At 43.3% G+C, this 13,813-nt stretch overlaps 1 protein-coding gene across 2 annotated transcripts in view; it reads right to left on the bottom strand.

The window, feature by feature from the left end:
- Window positions 1–13,813, bottom strand: part of ARHGEF40 (Rho guanine nucleotide exchange factor 40) — a 130,803-nt gene that overhangs the window by 83,904 nt on the left and 33,086 nt on the right. For both annotated transcript variants that reach the window (XM_089687007.1, XM_089687005.1), the window contains exon 3: window positions 10,545–12,234. In XM_089687007.1, coding sequence (XP_089543133.1) covers window positions 10,545–12,234 — 1,690 coding nt within the window. The remainder of the gene's footprint in view (window positions 1–10,544; window positions 12,235–13,813) is intronic.

The following is a 13,813-nucleotide window of genomic DNA, read 5'->3' on the forward strand; positions in this document are numbered from 1 at the left end:
GCCCCATCATCGGTGTCAGTGGGAGGAATAGTGCCCCATCATTGGTGTCAGTGGGAGGAATAGTGCCCCATCATCGGTGTCAGTGGGAGGAATAGTGCCCCATCATTGGTGTCAGTGGGAGGAATAGTGCCCCATCATTGGTATCAGTGGGAGGAATAGTGCCCCATCATTGCTGTCAGTGGGAGGAATAGTGCCCCATCATTGGTGTCAGTGGGAGGAGGAATAGTGCCCCATCATTGGTGTCAGTGGGGGGAGGAATAGTGCCCCATCATAGGTGTCAGTGGGGGGAATAGTGCCCCATCATTGGTGTCAGTGGGGGGAATAGTGCCCCATCATAGGTATCAGTGGGAGGAATAGTGCTCCATCATCGGTGTCAGTGGGAGGAATAGTGCCCCATCATCGGTGTCAGTGGGAGGAATAGTGCCCCATCATTGGTATCAGTGGGAGTAATAGTGCCCCGTCATCGGTATCAGTGGGAGGAATAGTGCCCCGTCATCGGTGTCAGTGGGAGGAATAGTGCCTCGTCATCGGTGTCAGTGGGAGGAATAGTGCCTCGTCATCGGTATCAGTGTGAGGAATAGTGCCCCGTCATCGGTATCAGTGGGAGGAATAGTGCCCCATCATCGGTGTCAGTGGGAGGAATAGTGCCCCATCATCGGTATCAGTGGGAGGAATAGTGCCCCATCATCGGTGTCAGTGGGAGGAATAGTGCCCCATCATCGGTGTCAGTGGGAGGAATAGTGCCCCATCATTGGTGTCAGTGGGAGGAATAGTGCCCCATCATTGGTATCAGTGGGAGGAATAGTGCCCCATCATTGGTATCAGTGGGAGGAATAGTGCCCCATCATTGCTGTCAGTGGGAGGAATAGTGCCCCATCATTGGTGTCAGTGGGAGGAGGAATAGTGCCCCATCATTGGTGTCAGTGGGGGGAGGAATAGTGCCCCATCATAGGTGTCAGTGGGGGGAATAGTGCCCCATCATTGGTGTCAGTGGGGGGAATAGTGCCCCATCATAGGTGTCAGTGGGGGGAATAGTGCCCCATCATAGGTGTCAGTGGGGGGAAGAGTGCCCCATCCCCATCATAGGTGTCAGTGGGGGGAGGAATAGTGCCCCATCCTTGGTGTCAGTGGGGGGAGGAATAGTGCCCCATCCTTGGTGTCAGTGGGGGGAGGAATAGTGCCCCATCCTTGGTGTCAGTGGGGGGAGGAATAGTGCCCCATCCTTGGTGTCAGTGGGGGGAGGAATAGTGCCCCATCCTTGGTGTCAGTGGGGGGAGGAATAGTGCCCCATCCTTGGTGTCAGTGGGGGGAGGAATTGTGCCCCATCGTTGGTGTCAGTGGGGGGAGGAATCGTGCCCCATCCTTGGTGTCAGTGGGGGAGGAATAGTGCCCCATCGTTGGTGTCATTTGGGGGAGGAATAGTGCCCCATCATTGGTGTCAGTGGGAGGAATAGTGTCCCATCGTTGGTGTCAGTGGGAGGAATAGTGCCCCATCATTGGTATTAGTGACACCAATGATGGGGCACTATTCCCACTGACACCAATGATACTTACCTTGCAGACCCCTGCTCCAGCCTGGGCTCGCTCGCTCCCTCCCTCTCCCATGGTACCGACACTTACCTGTCAGATGTCTTCCTTCTCCGGCCGCTCTCCTCCTCTTCACTCGCTCGATCTTCGCGGTGCCGCTCGGCTCCTCCTCTCCAAGCTCCACCTCCTTGCCGGTGATTGGCCGCCTGTGTGCCTCTCCTGAGCTACAGTGCCGGCGGCCAATCACAGGCGAGGATTGATCTCGAGGTGTGTCCAGATGACAGGGGCGGCATGTCATCCCGCCCACACCTGGAGACGGCGGTGGCGGCGGCGGAGGCGGCGAGGAGCGGTGTCTCGGTTCCTAAGACCATCGGAAATATGTGTTTTCCGATGGTCTTAGGCGACCCCTGTGGAAGCGTCGTTCGACCCCCAAAGGGGTCGCGACCCCCAGGTTGAGAACCGCTGCCCTAGCTGGTGTTCACGTCTATAGTGGATCATTCATCTACTGCTGCAGTAGAAAGAGGCTCAGTTCTAATAACAGCTAGGAAAAGTAAAACAATCATGTGGATTACTAAGGCATATTAAACTATTGCATGTTTCATGGTGCAATATTTCTTTATTGGTCAGGCTATCATTTGCATGGCTTGTAAGTAAAAATTAGCATATCTATTTATTTCAGGTACTTATATAGCGCCATCAATTTACACAGCGCGTTACATACATATATATTGTACATTCACATCAGTCCCTAACCCTCAAGAGGCATACAATCTAAGGTCCCTAACTTACATTCATACATACACATACTAGGGACAATTTAGACAGGATCTAATTCACCTACCGGCATGTCTTTGGAGTGTACGAGGAAACCGGAGTACCCGGAGGAAACCTACGCAGGCACAGGGAGAACATGCAAACTCCAGGCAGGAGGTGCTGTGGCTTGGATAGCATAGTGAATAAGTGGTTAGCACTTCTGAATAGCAGCACCAAGGTTGTTGGTTGGAATCCCAACCACGGCACTACCTGCCTGGAGTTTGCATGTTCTCCCTGTAACTGCTTGGGTTTCCTCTCGCGCCCCAAAGGCATGTTGGTAGGTTAACTGTCTCCTGTCTAAATTGCCCCTAGTATATGTATAAATAAGAGTTAGGAACCTTAGATGTAAGCTCCTTGAGGACAGGGACTAATGTGAATGTACAATTTATATATGTCAAGTGCTCTGTAAATTGACAGATCTATATAAGTACCTGTAATTAATGTATTATTTTTCAGAGGTAGAGTTGGAGAAGCAACTTACAGAAGGCACATGTGAAAAAAGGGGAATATCTACAATTCTACAGACATCATTTTGTTTTGGGGATTGCATTCAAATGGGGAAAGGATGAGGGGTGAGAACTGATGTGATCTCTCTGTCACTTGCAGTAGTAGGGGGTCCCAATCGGTTATATCTTAAAGCCCAAGTAGTATTATGCTATGTTTTTGTGTTTTGGAGCTTCTGCATACATTGTGGGATATACTGAGATTTTAGAGGAGGCAATGTGAGAACAAGGCTCTTTTGACCTATCAAAAAATTGGAAGTCACAATTGTTGGAGAGTGTGCTTGGTGAAGGTGCATTAGGTGAACAATATTGGGACATATTAACTGATGCAGGGGAAACTGACTACTGCAATTTTGGAATTTTCACAAATTTTGCATTGTGTTTATATCCTATTTTGCACATGCTGTACCTTTTTGGATACATTCTCCACTTTTTTAAGATTTGATTTTGAATTTATATAATTTCATCACTGTTGCATGTACTATATATGCATGTACTATATATGAGGGGAAATTTGTTGGCACATTGTGATTAAGCGCTGTTCTTTTGTAATATACTGTATTTATGGTGTGTGTTGTGGTTTGAACAGCAGTTTTGGGAGTTGGGTGATGAGCAGTCTTTAAGCTGTGTCACCTAAAACCTGGGAAAATATTTGGAAAAAAATTTAACTTTGGTTTCAAACATTAAAATTTGCCTTTTTTTAGTAAACCCTAAGTTCTCCCCAGGATCTATAGAGTACATCGGGAAAGGAGTAACAGAGGTTTTTCAAAGATTGAACTTCTTTTGGAAATAAACTGGCAATTGATCCCTTTGCAGAACTTAAGAAGACAGGTATCATAGATAAAATTGTTTTTTCTTATAGGCAGAAGCAGGATTATTTTAGGAAGAACAGGCAATTAGGTGATAAAACCCAGGTTATATTTAAATCAATGTAAAAAAAATGTACCCCAAAGGAATGTAAACAGTAAATTTTCATTATCGTGCATTTTATGAGATGATAATGAAGTCATAAGATAAAAAAGTACACAATTTAATTTGTACCACGCACACACACAAAAAGAGTTAGTTTTGGAGATGGGGTACACCAGAGTCTATAAGAATACAATAAGCACTGATTTGATAAAACTACTTTTAAAAATTAAATAGAACATATATTTATATTGATAGATATAATAAAATATACAAAAAAAATCAATAACAGGTGCTTAAAATGTAGTTCATCGTTTCCCGACCTAAAAACCATGTTAAATGAGCAAAATTAAGACATTCTGGAATAAATTACTACATTGAAAGTGTAGTTTTTCTGGAATAATAAAAGGTCTTATTAAAGATCTATAGTATTCCAAATGTTGGTAGCCTTGAAAGTGATATTGGGCAACTGGTTGAAAAGGGAATCACCACAGGTCACGCATATAAGGAGACATTTGTTTCACTATATTATTCTGGAATATTATAATTATATATGTGTGTGAAGGTTCATTCAGCATAAATATTTGATGAAATCAAGACCCTTGAGGATGAATGCTGCTTTCTCAGAAGATTGGACATTAATCTGATAGAACTTTGAAAAAGTATGAGCAGAGGACCAGGTGGAAGCCTGATGCTGAAATACCCAGGAAACTCCCACTGATCTTGTGGAATGGGCACTTAAAAGAGCAGAAGGAGATTCATCCCTGAGAGTTTAAGCCCTGGTGATTAGACTTCTTATCCATCTCGTGATGGTAGACCTGGAAGCAAGGTGCCCCTTGCAAGGCACTAAAGACAGGACAAACAGGAAATCCGTTAGTCTCATCAAAGCTGTAGCTTTGATATTGATTCTAATGGCTCTGACTACTTCAAGGCAAAGAAGACAGACTTCCCTTACGTTCTTTGGAACAGGGCATAAGGAAGCTAGGTCTATGTGCTTATTGAGGTGTAAGACAACCTTGTCTTTGTATATGAGAAAGGGCTCCTTATAAGAAAGAGCTGCCAAATCAGAGACATGTCTAACAGAAATGATAGCCACCTAAAAAGCTACTTTGTAGGATAGGTCATCTAAGACAATATCCCTAATGGATTCTAAGGGTGGTTTCTGCAGGACAGACAGAAACAAGTTGAGATCACAAGGAAGCACAGAGTTCTGTAATGGGGGCTTAATGTAAGATACACCTTAAAGGAAAAGTGTTTAAAAGGGGGAGCAAAGCCAGAGATGTTTGAAAACCTGTCCTTTCAGGGTGTTTAAGGTCATGTTCTGATCAAGACCAGATTGTAGGAAGGCCAGAATACAAGGGGACAGAGTAATCTCTGGGGTTGAAGTACTTATGTTCACACCAGGCAAAAAAGGATTGGTAGGTACAATAGTAGATCTTCCTGGAAGTGGATTTTCTTACTTTTAGCAAGTTAGGAATAACAGACGCAGAGACCCCCCCTATCTTTTAAGACCTGAACTTCAACAGCCATGCCATTGAAGCCAGAGACTGAGAAGTAGGATGAAATAGAGGACCCTGAGACAACAGAGAGACCAAGGGTCGTCTGCTAAAAGTCTGAGTATTCTGTGTACCAGGTTCTTCTGGGCCAGTTTGCCGGCATGAAAATCACTGTTTTTCCCCCTTGCTCTATCTTTTTGAGCAGACGAGGCAGAATTCGTACTGGAGGGAAAGCCTAGATTAGACTGAACGGGGATCAGGGAATTATCAAGACATCCAAGGCCAGTGCAAGAGCATCCTTGGTCCTGGCTTCAAACAGAGGTAGTTGATAGTTGAAGATGGAGGCTAGGATGTCTATATCCAGTGTGCTCCTTTTCCGCACTATTAGATTGAAGATGTCTGGATGAAGGGCCTATTCCCCTTGGTCAAACAGCAGTATTCCGCTTTCCGGGTGTCCACTCCTGGGCTGTGGACTGAAGAGGTCCCCGGACACTGAGTTTCTGTCCAGGAAGATATGGTTTTCTTCCTGCAAGCCTGCATGACTCATGGAGCCCTCTTGGAGGTTGATGTTAGCCACAGTTGTAGGATTGTCTGACTGCACCCTGAATGGGTGTCCTCGCAGAATGGTGGCCCAGTATTGCACAGCCATTCAAACTGCTCTGAGCTCCAGTATGTTAATCTGAAGCTGGGCTTCCACAGGTTACCATGTTCCCTGTACTGTGAGGGACTGGAAAACTCCTCCCCAGCCTGAAAGACTGGCATCTCTTGTTATCAAATTCCAGGGATAAGCAGTTGAGGGATAAGGAATAGGGATAAAGAAAGAAAGACCGCCTATTTATTAAAGCTGGGCTTGAGATCCACCTAATAAGGGAAATCCTTACTTGGCTGGACAGCAGCATAGGTAGGTTGTGGGAAGGACTAAGCTTGTTCCAGATAATCAAGATATTGTGTTGGAGAAGTCTTGAATGAAATTGCACAAATGGTACAGCCTTCAGGGAGACTACTATGAGGCCTTTAACTCTCATAATCTTATTGTGGGATGTCTCTTTGATCTCAATTCTTGATCATGGGCTCTGGGAAAAATTATTTTCTTTTCTGGAAGGAAAACCTTTGCTTGGGCTGTGTCCAGGACCAGACCCAAGTATTCCAGGCAAAGAGAAGGTTGGACAGCAGATTCTTTTTTTTAAATTGATCACCCAACCAAAAGCATTCTGATTGTCCTGTGAACATTTTCTGACAACTAGAAGGGAGATGAGTCCTTCAAGAGAAGGTCATCTAGATGACCTGTGACCTAGATGCCCTGAATTCTGAGAAAAAGAGGTGCTGTGATCTGTGTGCATACTCTGAAAACAGAGGATAGGCGAAAAAGCAATGTTACAAACTGGAAGTAATTGCCACTGCAAAGCGCAGAAAGTGCTGATGAAATGGATAAATGAGAACATTCAGATAATGGCATCTTGAATGTCTATGGATGCCTTGTATTCCCCTTGTCTCAGAGAGGCACTTACCGACCTTGTGGATTCTGTGTGAAGTTTTGGAATTTGAATGTATTTGTTGTCCAGAATAGGATGAATACCCCTGGTGGGCTTGGATACTGTTAACAGGTATTGAATAAAATCCTTAGAACCTGTTTTGTGTGAGTACTAGCACAACTACCCCCTGAGAAAAGAGATGGTTCAGGGCATTTTGCAAATATGTCTGTCTTTGGTTTAAAAAAAGAAAGCAGTGAAGGGGTAGAGTTTTGGACTCTATTTTGTACTCCCTTGAAATCTATTCTGAACTCTATTCTGTCCCTCGTTGTCGCTGATCGAGAAAAGCTTTTCAACATGTCTCTTCAACAGAAGTCAATCAAGCAATATAATTACGTCAAGTGGGGACTGCCACACACTGATAAACATTTGGCCAGTCCCTACTGAACCAGTGCAATCAGTGTATGGCCAGATTTAGTTCTATGTTAGTGGGGAGGTGATACAGCAAACTGCAAACCAGCAATGGTGATCGTTGTGTCACCCTCTGGCCAATAGAGTGTAGAAGGGAAAAGTCTGAACAGAATAATATACATTCTCTGGGGTAAAACTGTGCACACATATTTATTCATTTCAGGTACTTGTATAGTGCCATCAATTTGCGCAGCTATTATGTGTATTTCCATTGTGAATTTCGTTGTTTGCCTGGAGTTACCCTATAAGAGAAGGGGTTTGGCAGCTAAAGATTTTGGGCTTCAGTTTGCAGAAAGCCTTTTTTCGCTCATTAAAAATGATAGAAGTAATTATTTATGCACATTCAATAGTTAATGTGAATTTTAACCACTTCAGCTCTTTAGACTTACTATGTATGCCCCCCAAAAATGAAGGACTCATCACAAGCTGGTGGCTGCAATAGCAGTCATCAGCTTGTGCTCCTTTGTTCAGCAGGCTTAGGCTTGAAAGTGATGTGGCCAGCGCCCCACCCACTGCATGGTTCCCGGGCTCTATCACTCTTACCAAGAGCCACGGACCACATCGCGCCTATTCAGGCTGGAGAGCCGGGGGAGACTGAGGCACATCCATGCCTTGATCTCCCCTGTAAACAAAGAAATCAGAAGCGACAATGATTTTGAAAATCCAGTTTAAGATCCATCATTTCCCGACAAGTACAGTCAGGGGACACGTAACCAAGTGGATATGTGCTCAGTTTACATGCATTGGAGGTCAGGGGAGACATTGGGGTCTATTAGCCCCCCAATGTCTCCAAAAAGAGTACCTGTCATCTGCCCAATGCTATCACATAGGGGTTTATTATCACTTGTGATAGCAATAAAGTAAAAATAAATAATACAATTTAAAAAAGTAAAAAAAAAAATATAATAAAATGTATTTTAAAAAATTAACCGTAACCTTGTTGCACTGCACAACTCGCAAATGCACGCCCAAGGTATGTACGTGTATGTAAGCTGCCGTTGGACCAAACCTGTGAGGTATTGCCATGAAAGTCAGAGTGAGTGCAATAATTCTAGCACAAGAGCTCCTGGTTAACTCTAAACTGACAAGCTGTAAAGCCTTTTAAAGTTTCCCTCATGCAGATTTTTGGGTACCACAATTTTAAGACTTGACATGTTTGATATCTATTTACCTGACGCAATCTCATACACTATGTTGCTAAAAGTATTGGGATGCCTGCCTTTACATGCACATCCCAGTCTTAGTCTCTAGAGTTCAATATTGAGTTGGCTCACCCTTTTCAGCTATTACAGCTTCAACTCTTCTAGGAAGGCTGTCCTCAAGGTTTAGGAGGGTGTCTATGGGAATGTTTGACCATTCTTCCAGAAGCGACATGTGAGGTCAGGCACTGATGTCGGATGAGAAGGCCTGGCTCACAGTCTCTGCTCTAATTCATCCAAAAGGAGCTCTATCAGGTTGAGGTCAGGACTCTGTGCAGGTCAGTCAAGTTCCTCCACCCCAAACTCACTCCTCCATGTCTTTATGGACCTTGCTTTGTGCACTGGTGTGCAGTCATGTTGGAACAGGAAGGGGCCATCCCCAAACTGTTCCCACAAAGTTGTGGAGCATGAAGTCATCCAAATTGTCTTGGCATGCTGATGCCTAAATAGTTCCCTTCACTGGAACTAAGGGGCCAAGCCCAACCCCTGAAAAACAATCCCACACCATAATCCCCCCGCCACCAAACTTTACACTTGGCACAATGCAGTCAGGAAAGTACCATTCACCTGGCAACCGCCAAACCTAGTCACGTCTATCGGATTGCCAGACAGAGAAGCATGATTTGTCACTCCAGAGAACATGTCTCCACTGCTCTAGAGTACAGTGGCAGCATGCTTTACACCACTGCATCCGACGCTTTGCATTGCACTTGGTGATGTCAGGCTTGGATGCAGCTGCTCAGCCATGAAAACCCATTCCATGAAGCTCTCTACGCACTGTTGTTGTGCTAATCTGAAGGCCCCATGAAGTTTGGAGGTATTTAGCTATTAACTCTGCAGACAGTCGGTGACTTCTGCGCACTGTGCGCTTCAGCATGCACTGACCCCGCTCTGTCATTTTACGTGGCCTACCACTTCGTGGCTGAGTTGCTGTTGCTTCCACTTTGTTTTAATACCACTAACAGTTGACCGTGGAATATTTAGTATCAAAGAAATTTCAGGAATGGACTTATTGCACAGGTGGCAACCTATCACGGTACCACACTTGAATTCACTGAGCTCCTGAGAGTGACCCATTCTTTCACAAATGTTTGTAGAAGCAATCTGCATGCCTAGGTGCTTGATTTTAACACCTGTAGCCATAGAGGTAATAGGAATACCTGAATCCAATAATTTGGAGGGATGTCCCAATACTTTTGGCACTATAGTGTATTTTATAGTTTACCCAAAAAACTGGTATCATAGTTTGTGTGCTTGCACTAAAATGCATTTTATTAATATTTTTCTGAAAATTTGCGTTTGATAAACAGATGTGCAAATAACATGCAACATAAAAAAATTGCAAGTATCATCTTTTTATCTTACAGGGTCTCTGCTTTACGAAAATGTATATTGGTCTGGGGGGTTTAAAAAACGTTATGGCCAAAAATGAAGATTTTTACGTGTGCAAACAATGAAAAAAACTGCTTTAATTCTGAACTGGTTAAACAGGGCTTTTTTATTTGTTGTTTTGCTTGTTTGCCCATGCATATGGACTGCTCGATCATATTTATAAGTATTTGATAATGCAGACCCATAAATATACACAAGGCAAGTAAACAAGTAGGTATGGCTATGTGATCATATTAGGTCAATGATATCATGAGCATCTCCATCCCTTTTTAATGTCAGCTGCATGATGGAGAATTTTCCACCTGCAGCTGGAGCAGCTGGCTTCCAAGGTTAGACGCAAGGATCCTATGTATCAAATCTGCAAGTTCAGTTGTTCCAAAGAGCTGATAAATACACAGCTATTCACCTTTGTGCGTAAGCATCTAACTTGCAAAGAAATTCTAGACAAGATACTCACAAAACATTTAAGATTTCAGGTCTGCAATCCTAAGGTAAAGGGTTGATTTAATGGTGCTCTTATGGCTCATTGAATCCTAAGTGGCATCTGACTGCAGTGCAGATGGACTCTTGTACTAGCACTGAACCCAAGTGAAAAAAACATGGCCTTGGCATTCCTTTGTATCCTTCAGCAGCCAGGCTCCACAAGGGGATCAGTGAATGTTACAAGCTGGATCTAAATACCTGCATTCAAACTACATATGACATTGCTAAAAACAAGACTATACATATACCACATAACAATCTCTATTTTTATTTCCACTTTACCTTTGGATGCAGTTTCAAGTTCAGGTCCTTCTTGCTTGGCATCAGTTTTATTCTGCCCAACCTTGTGAGTTGCTTTCCTTGCCTCAACCCTTATGGGTCCCCTCCCCCTCTTGTTCCTCTTTTTCCTCCTACCTCTTCCAGTCTTATGGGATAAATCAGCAACCTGACTCCAAACTGGATGTTTTCCTTTTTCTGGGTGTTTTTTTGTTTCATTAGATGGATCCTCAACAGTATCTGCAGCAATGTCTCCTTCGTTTTGTATCTTTGATGTTTCCTGACCATCTGCCCATGTTCTGCCTTTCCTAGTCAGCGAAGATTCTCTTGAATCACAGACCTCCAGCAGAGTGTCCAGTGGCTGCTTAGCTTCCTTAGGTGACTGTTTTGTAAAGTCCAGTTGGGATTCACTTTGACAACTATCTGCAAAAATGGAATTATTATTTGTAGGTGTTTCTGTTTGTTTTTCTACAGGTTGTTGCAAACTGTCTCCGGTTGGAATTCTTTGGCAATCAGAAGCATCTCCAGTGCCTTCTATAGAAAGTAAGACCTCTCTTTCCTTAAGGCTATCAACGTTTAAAGAACATTCTGTAAGCGTTTCTGATAAGCGGTCTTCTTCCTGAGAACTTTTTTGGCTGACAGATCTCTCAGTGACCCAAGAAGGTGCCCTGTTTTCCTCTGAACAGTTTTTATCATCCCATAACTGTCTCTCAGAAGAACCCCAAATCTGTCTCTCAGGAATTATGTCTCTCTCTTGTCTTTGAAGGAGATCCAAACCTTTTCTCCACTCAGCCAACACATCAGTGTCATTGGAATAACTTGTTGTCTCAACATCCCAGTAATTTTGACCCTCTGCTGCAGACTTTGCTTGGTCTTCAGCTTCTTCTGTGCAAAATCTGTCTTCCCATATCTCTTGGGATCTTCCCTTTAAAGTGCTCAAAGAACCTACCTTCCCTGGCTTCTTCTGGTGCATCCATGCCTGGTGTCCTTTTTTTTTACCTTTTCTACTTGGCGCAGTCTTGGCTCGTGATGCCCATGTGTCTCTGGGACTTTCAACTTTTCCTACTAATTCTGTATGTGGAGGGCTGAGTTCAACGTACTCCCCTTCTACTGAGTCTGTCACTGAACCAGAGAGAGAACCCAGCATGGGTGATACAGCACCTTCTCTCCAGCCCATAGTCTCATTTTGATTATTTGAAAATGACAATTGAGCACCAATTTTGGGGTCCACCAAATCTCCTATAGCAATCCCTCCATCTCCAGGGCTTCTGTATTCTAGTGGTGGCATTAAAGGCCCTGGATTGCATCTCCTTCCTACAATGAAGCCTTCTTTGTGAATGAAGCGGGGATAAATTATTTCAGACCATGGTAGACGAAGGACTTTTTCTTCCACAGCTGCTAGACAGTTCTCAAGACGTACTGCGCTACGGTCTTTATTGATACTGTTTAGCCATTCAGCAGAAAAGAGAAATGAATGTGAAGATTCAGGCACCACAATCTCCTGGACACCACTTCCATCTTGAGAAAGGCACTTTAGTACAAGTCTTGGAGAACATTCCAAGTATGGCACCACTTGCAAGTAGAAATCCCCATTTTTCAGAAAGTGCCAAGGAAGGGATGACAGCTGAATGAGGACCTTCTCACCAAGGCAAAGTGGCCAGCCTTCATGAAAGAAGAGAAATCCACTGTACTGAGACTGGAAAAAAAGAGTATTGTCAGAAATTAAAATCAACAGACAGCAAGCTGTAAAATAAATCAGTAATAAAAGACAACACATTGGCAAGTACAAATGCATCAATTTTAAAGCAATTTACAGAGCAGATTAGTTTGCTCTATAATCACCTACCAGTCAGCATAAGATAAGTAAAATTAAATATCAAATGTAACAAAAAAGGGCGTTACTTAACAGTCAAAGTCTAAAGTGTACTAACACATTAATGATTGCAACTACACAGGGATGCTTGTTATCAAGGCTCTTATAATACTAAGAAGATCACACCGGTCCCCAGTTTTCTTTATAACACAGAATTCAAACCAAAGAAAAATTAGGTAATATAGCTATAGAAATATCTATTTCTGATTTCTTGTTTCATTTAAAAATTGTTCAGAGTGACAGGTCATAACATCTTTAGGATTTGTACATTTTTATATCAAGATCCTTGATAAGATTCTGGCATTACGATTTAATAAGGTCATCACATCTCTAGTGCATCCAGACCAGACGGGCTTGATGCCCTTAAAACACTGCATTCAATACCCGAAGGTTGTTTATGAATCTACAAGCTATTCATGATTCTTGTTGGTACAAGAGTGGTGGTCTCGTTGGATGCCGCCAAAGCTTTAGATTCAGTTGAATGGACATACCTGTGGCATTGTCTCCAAAGCTTTGGTTTTACCCCCAACTTTGTTCAGTGGATAACTATTTTATATTCAAATTCCCAGGCTCGAGTGTTGACTAACAGTTGGACCACTGAGATATTTTTTCTTTCTCGAGTTGGCCTCTTTAGCCTTTATTGTATGCCCTAGCGGCTGAACCAGTTGCCATTAAAAATCACTCCACACCCGGGATCTGTGGACTGCAAAGGGAAGATCTTGACAAAAAACTACAGCTACATGCTGATGATATGATACTCTACTTGGCAGACTCTAGACCGTCTCTATTGCAGACCCTATATCTCAAAAAAAAATTTGGAGACTTCTCCAATTTAAAAATTAATTGGGATAAATCTCAAATTCTCTCCGTAGACTCTTTCCCCCCCTCCGTTGATCAGGCCTCCTCGCTGTTGGAGCAGGTTAATACCATCAAATAGCTAGGAGTGCGAGTGTCTAGATCCCCTGCTGATTATATTGCCCTAAATGTAGAACCCCCTTTCTCCCTTTTAAAGGCCAAATCCCAAATTTGGGCTAGATTGCCCTTGGGAGTCATGGGTAGAATTGGATTGGTAAAGATGGTCCTGTTGCCCAAAATTCTGCATGTACTTTGGCATTGCCCAGTTTACATCCCACTTTGGTACTTCAAGATTTTTGGATATGATTCTAAAACCCTTTATTTGGGGTGGTGGCACACACCAATTGACTTGGAGTATACTTAAGAATCTAACCTCCTTGGGGTACATGACCCTGTCAGACCTTGGACTGTATTATCTAGCAGCCCAACTTTCCCATTTACACCATATTGATAAAACTGGTAGGAAATGATTTACTGCTTTAGTCTCTGACCCTAAAACTCCAACAAGTTTACATCCATTCTGTGATATTATCAGAGGTGGTCAGGG

This window comes from Staurois parvus, unplaced genomic scaffold, assembly GCF_062004578.1.
Source record: "Staurois parvus isolate SC_StPar_1 unplaced genomic scaffold, SC_StPar_1.0 ptg000415l, whole genome shotgun sequence".
Taxonomy (NCBI): Eukaryota; Metazoa; Chordata; class Amphibia; order Anura; family Ranidae; genus Staurois; species Staurois parvus.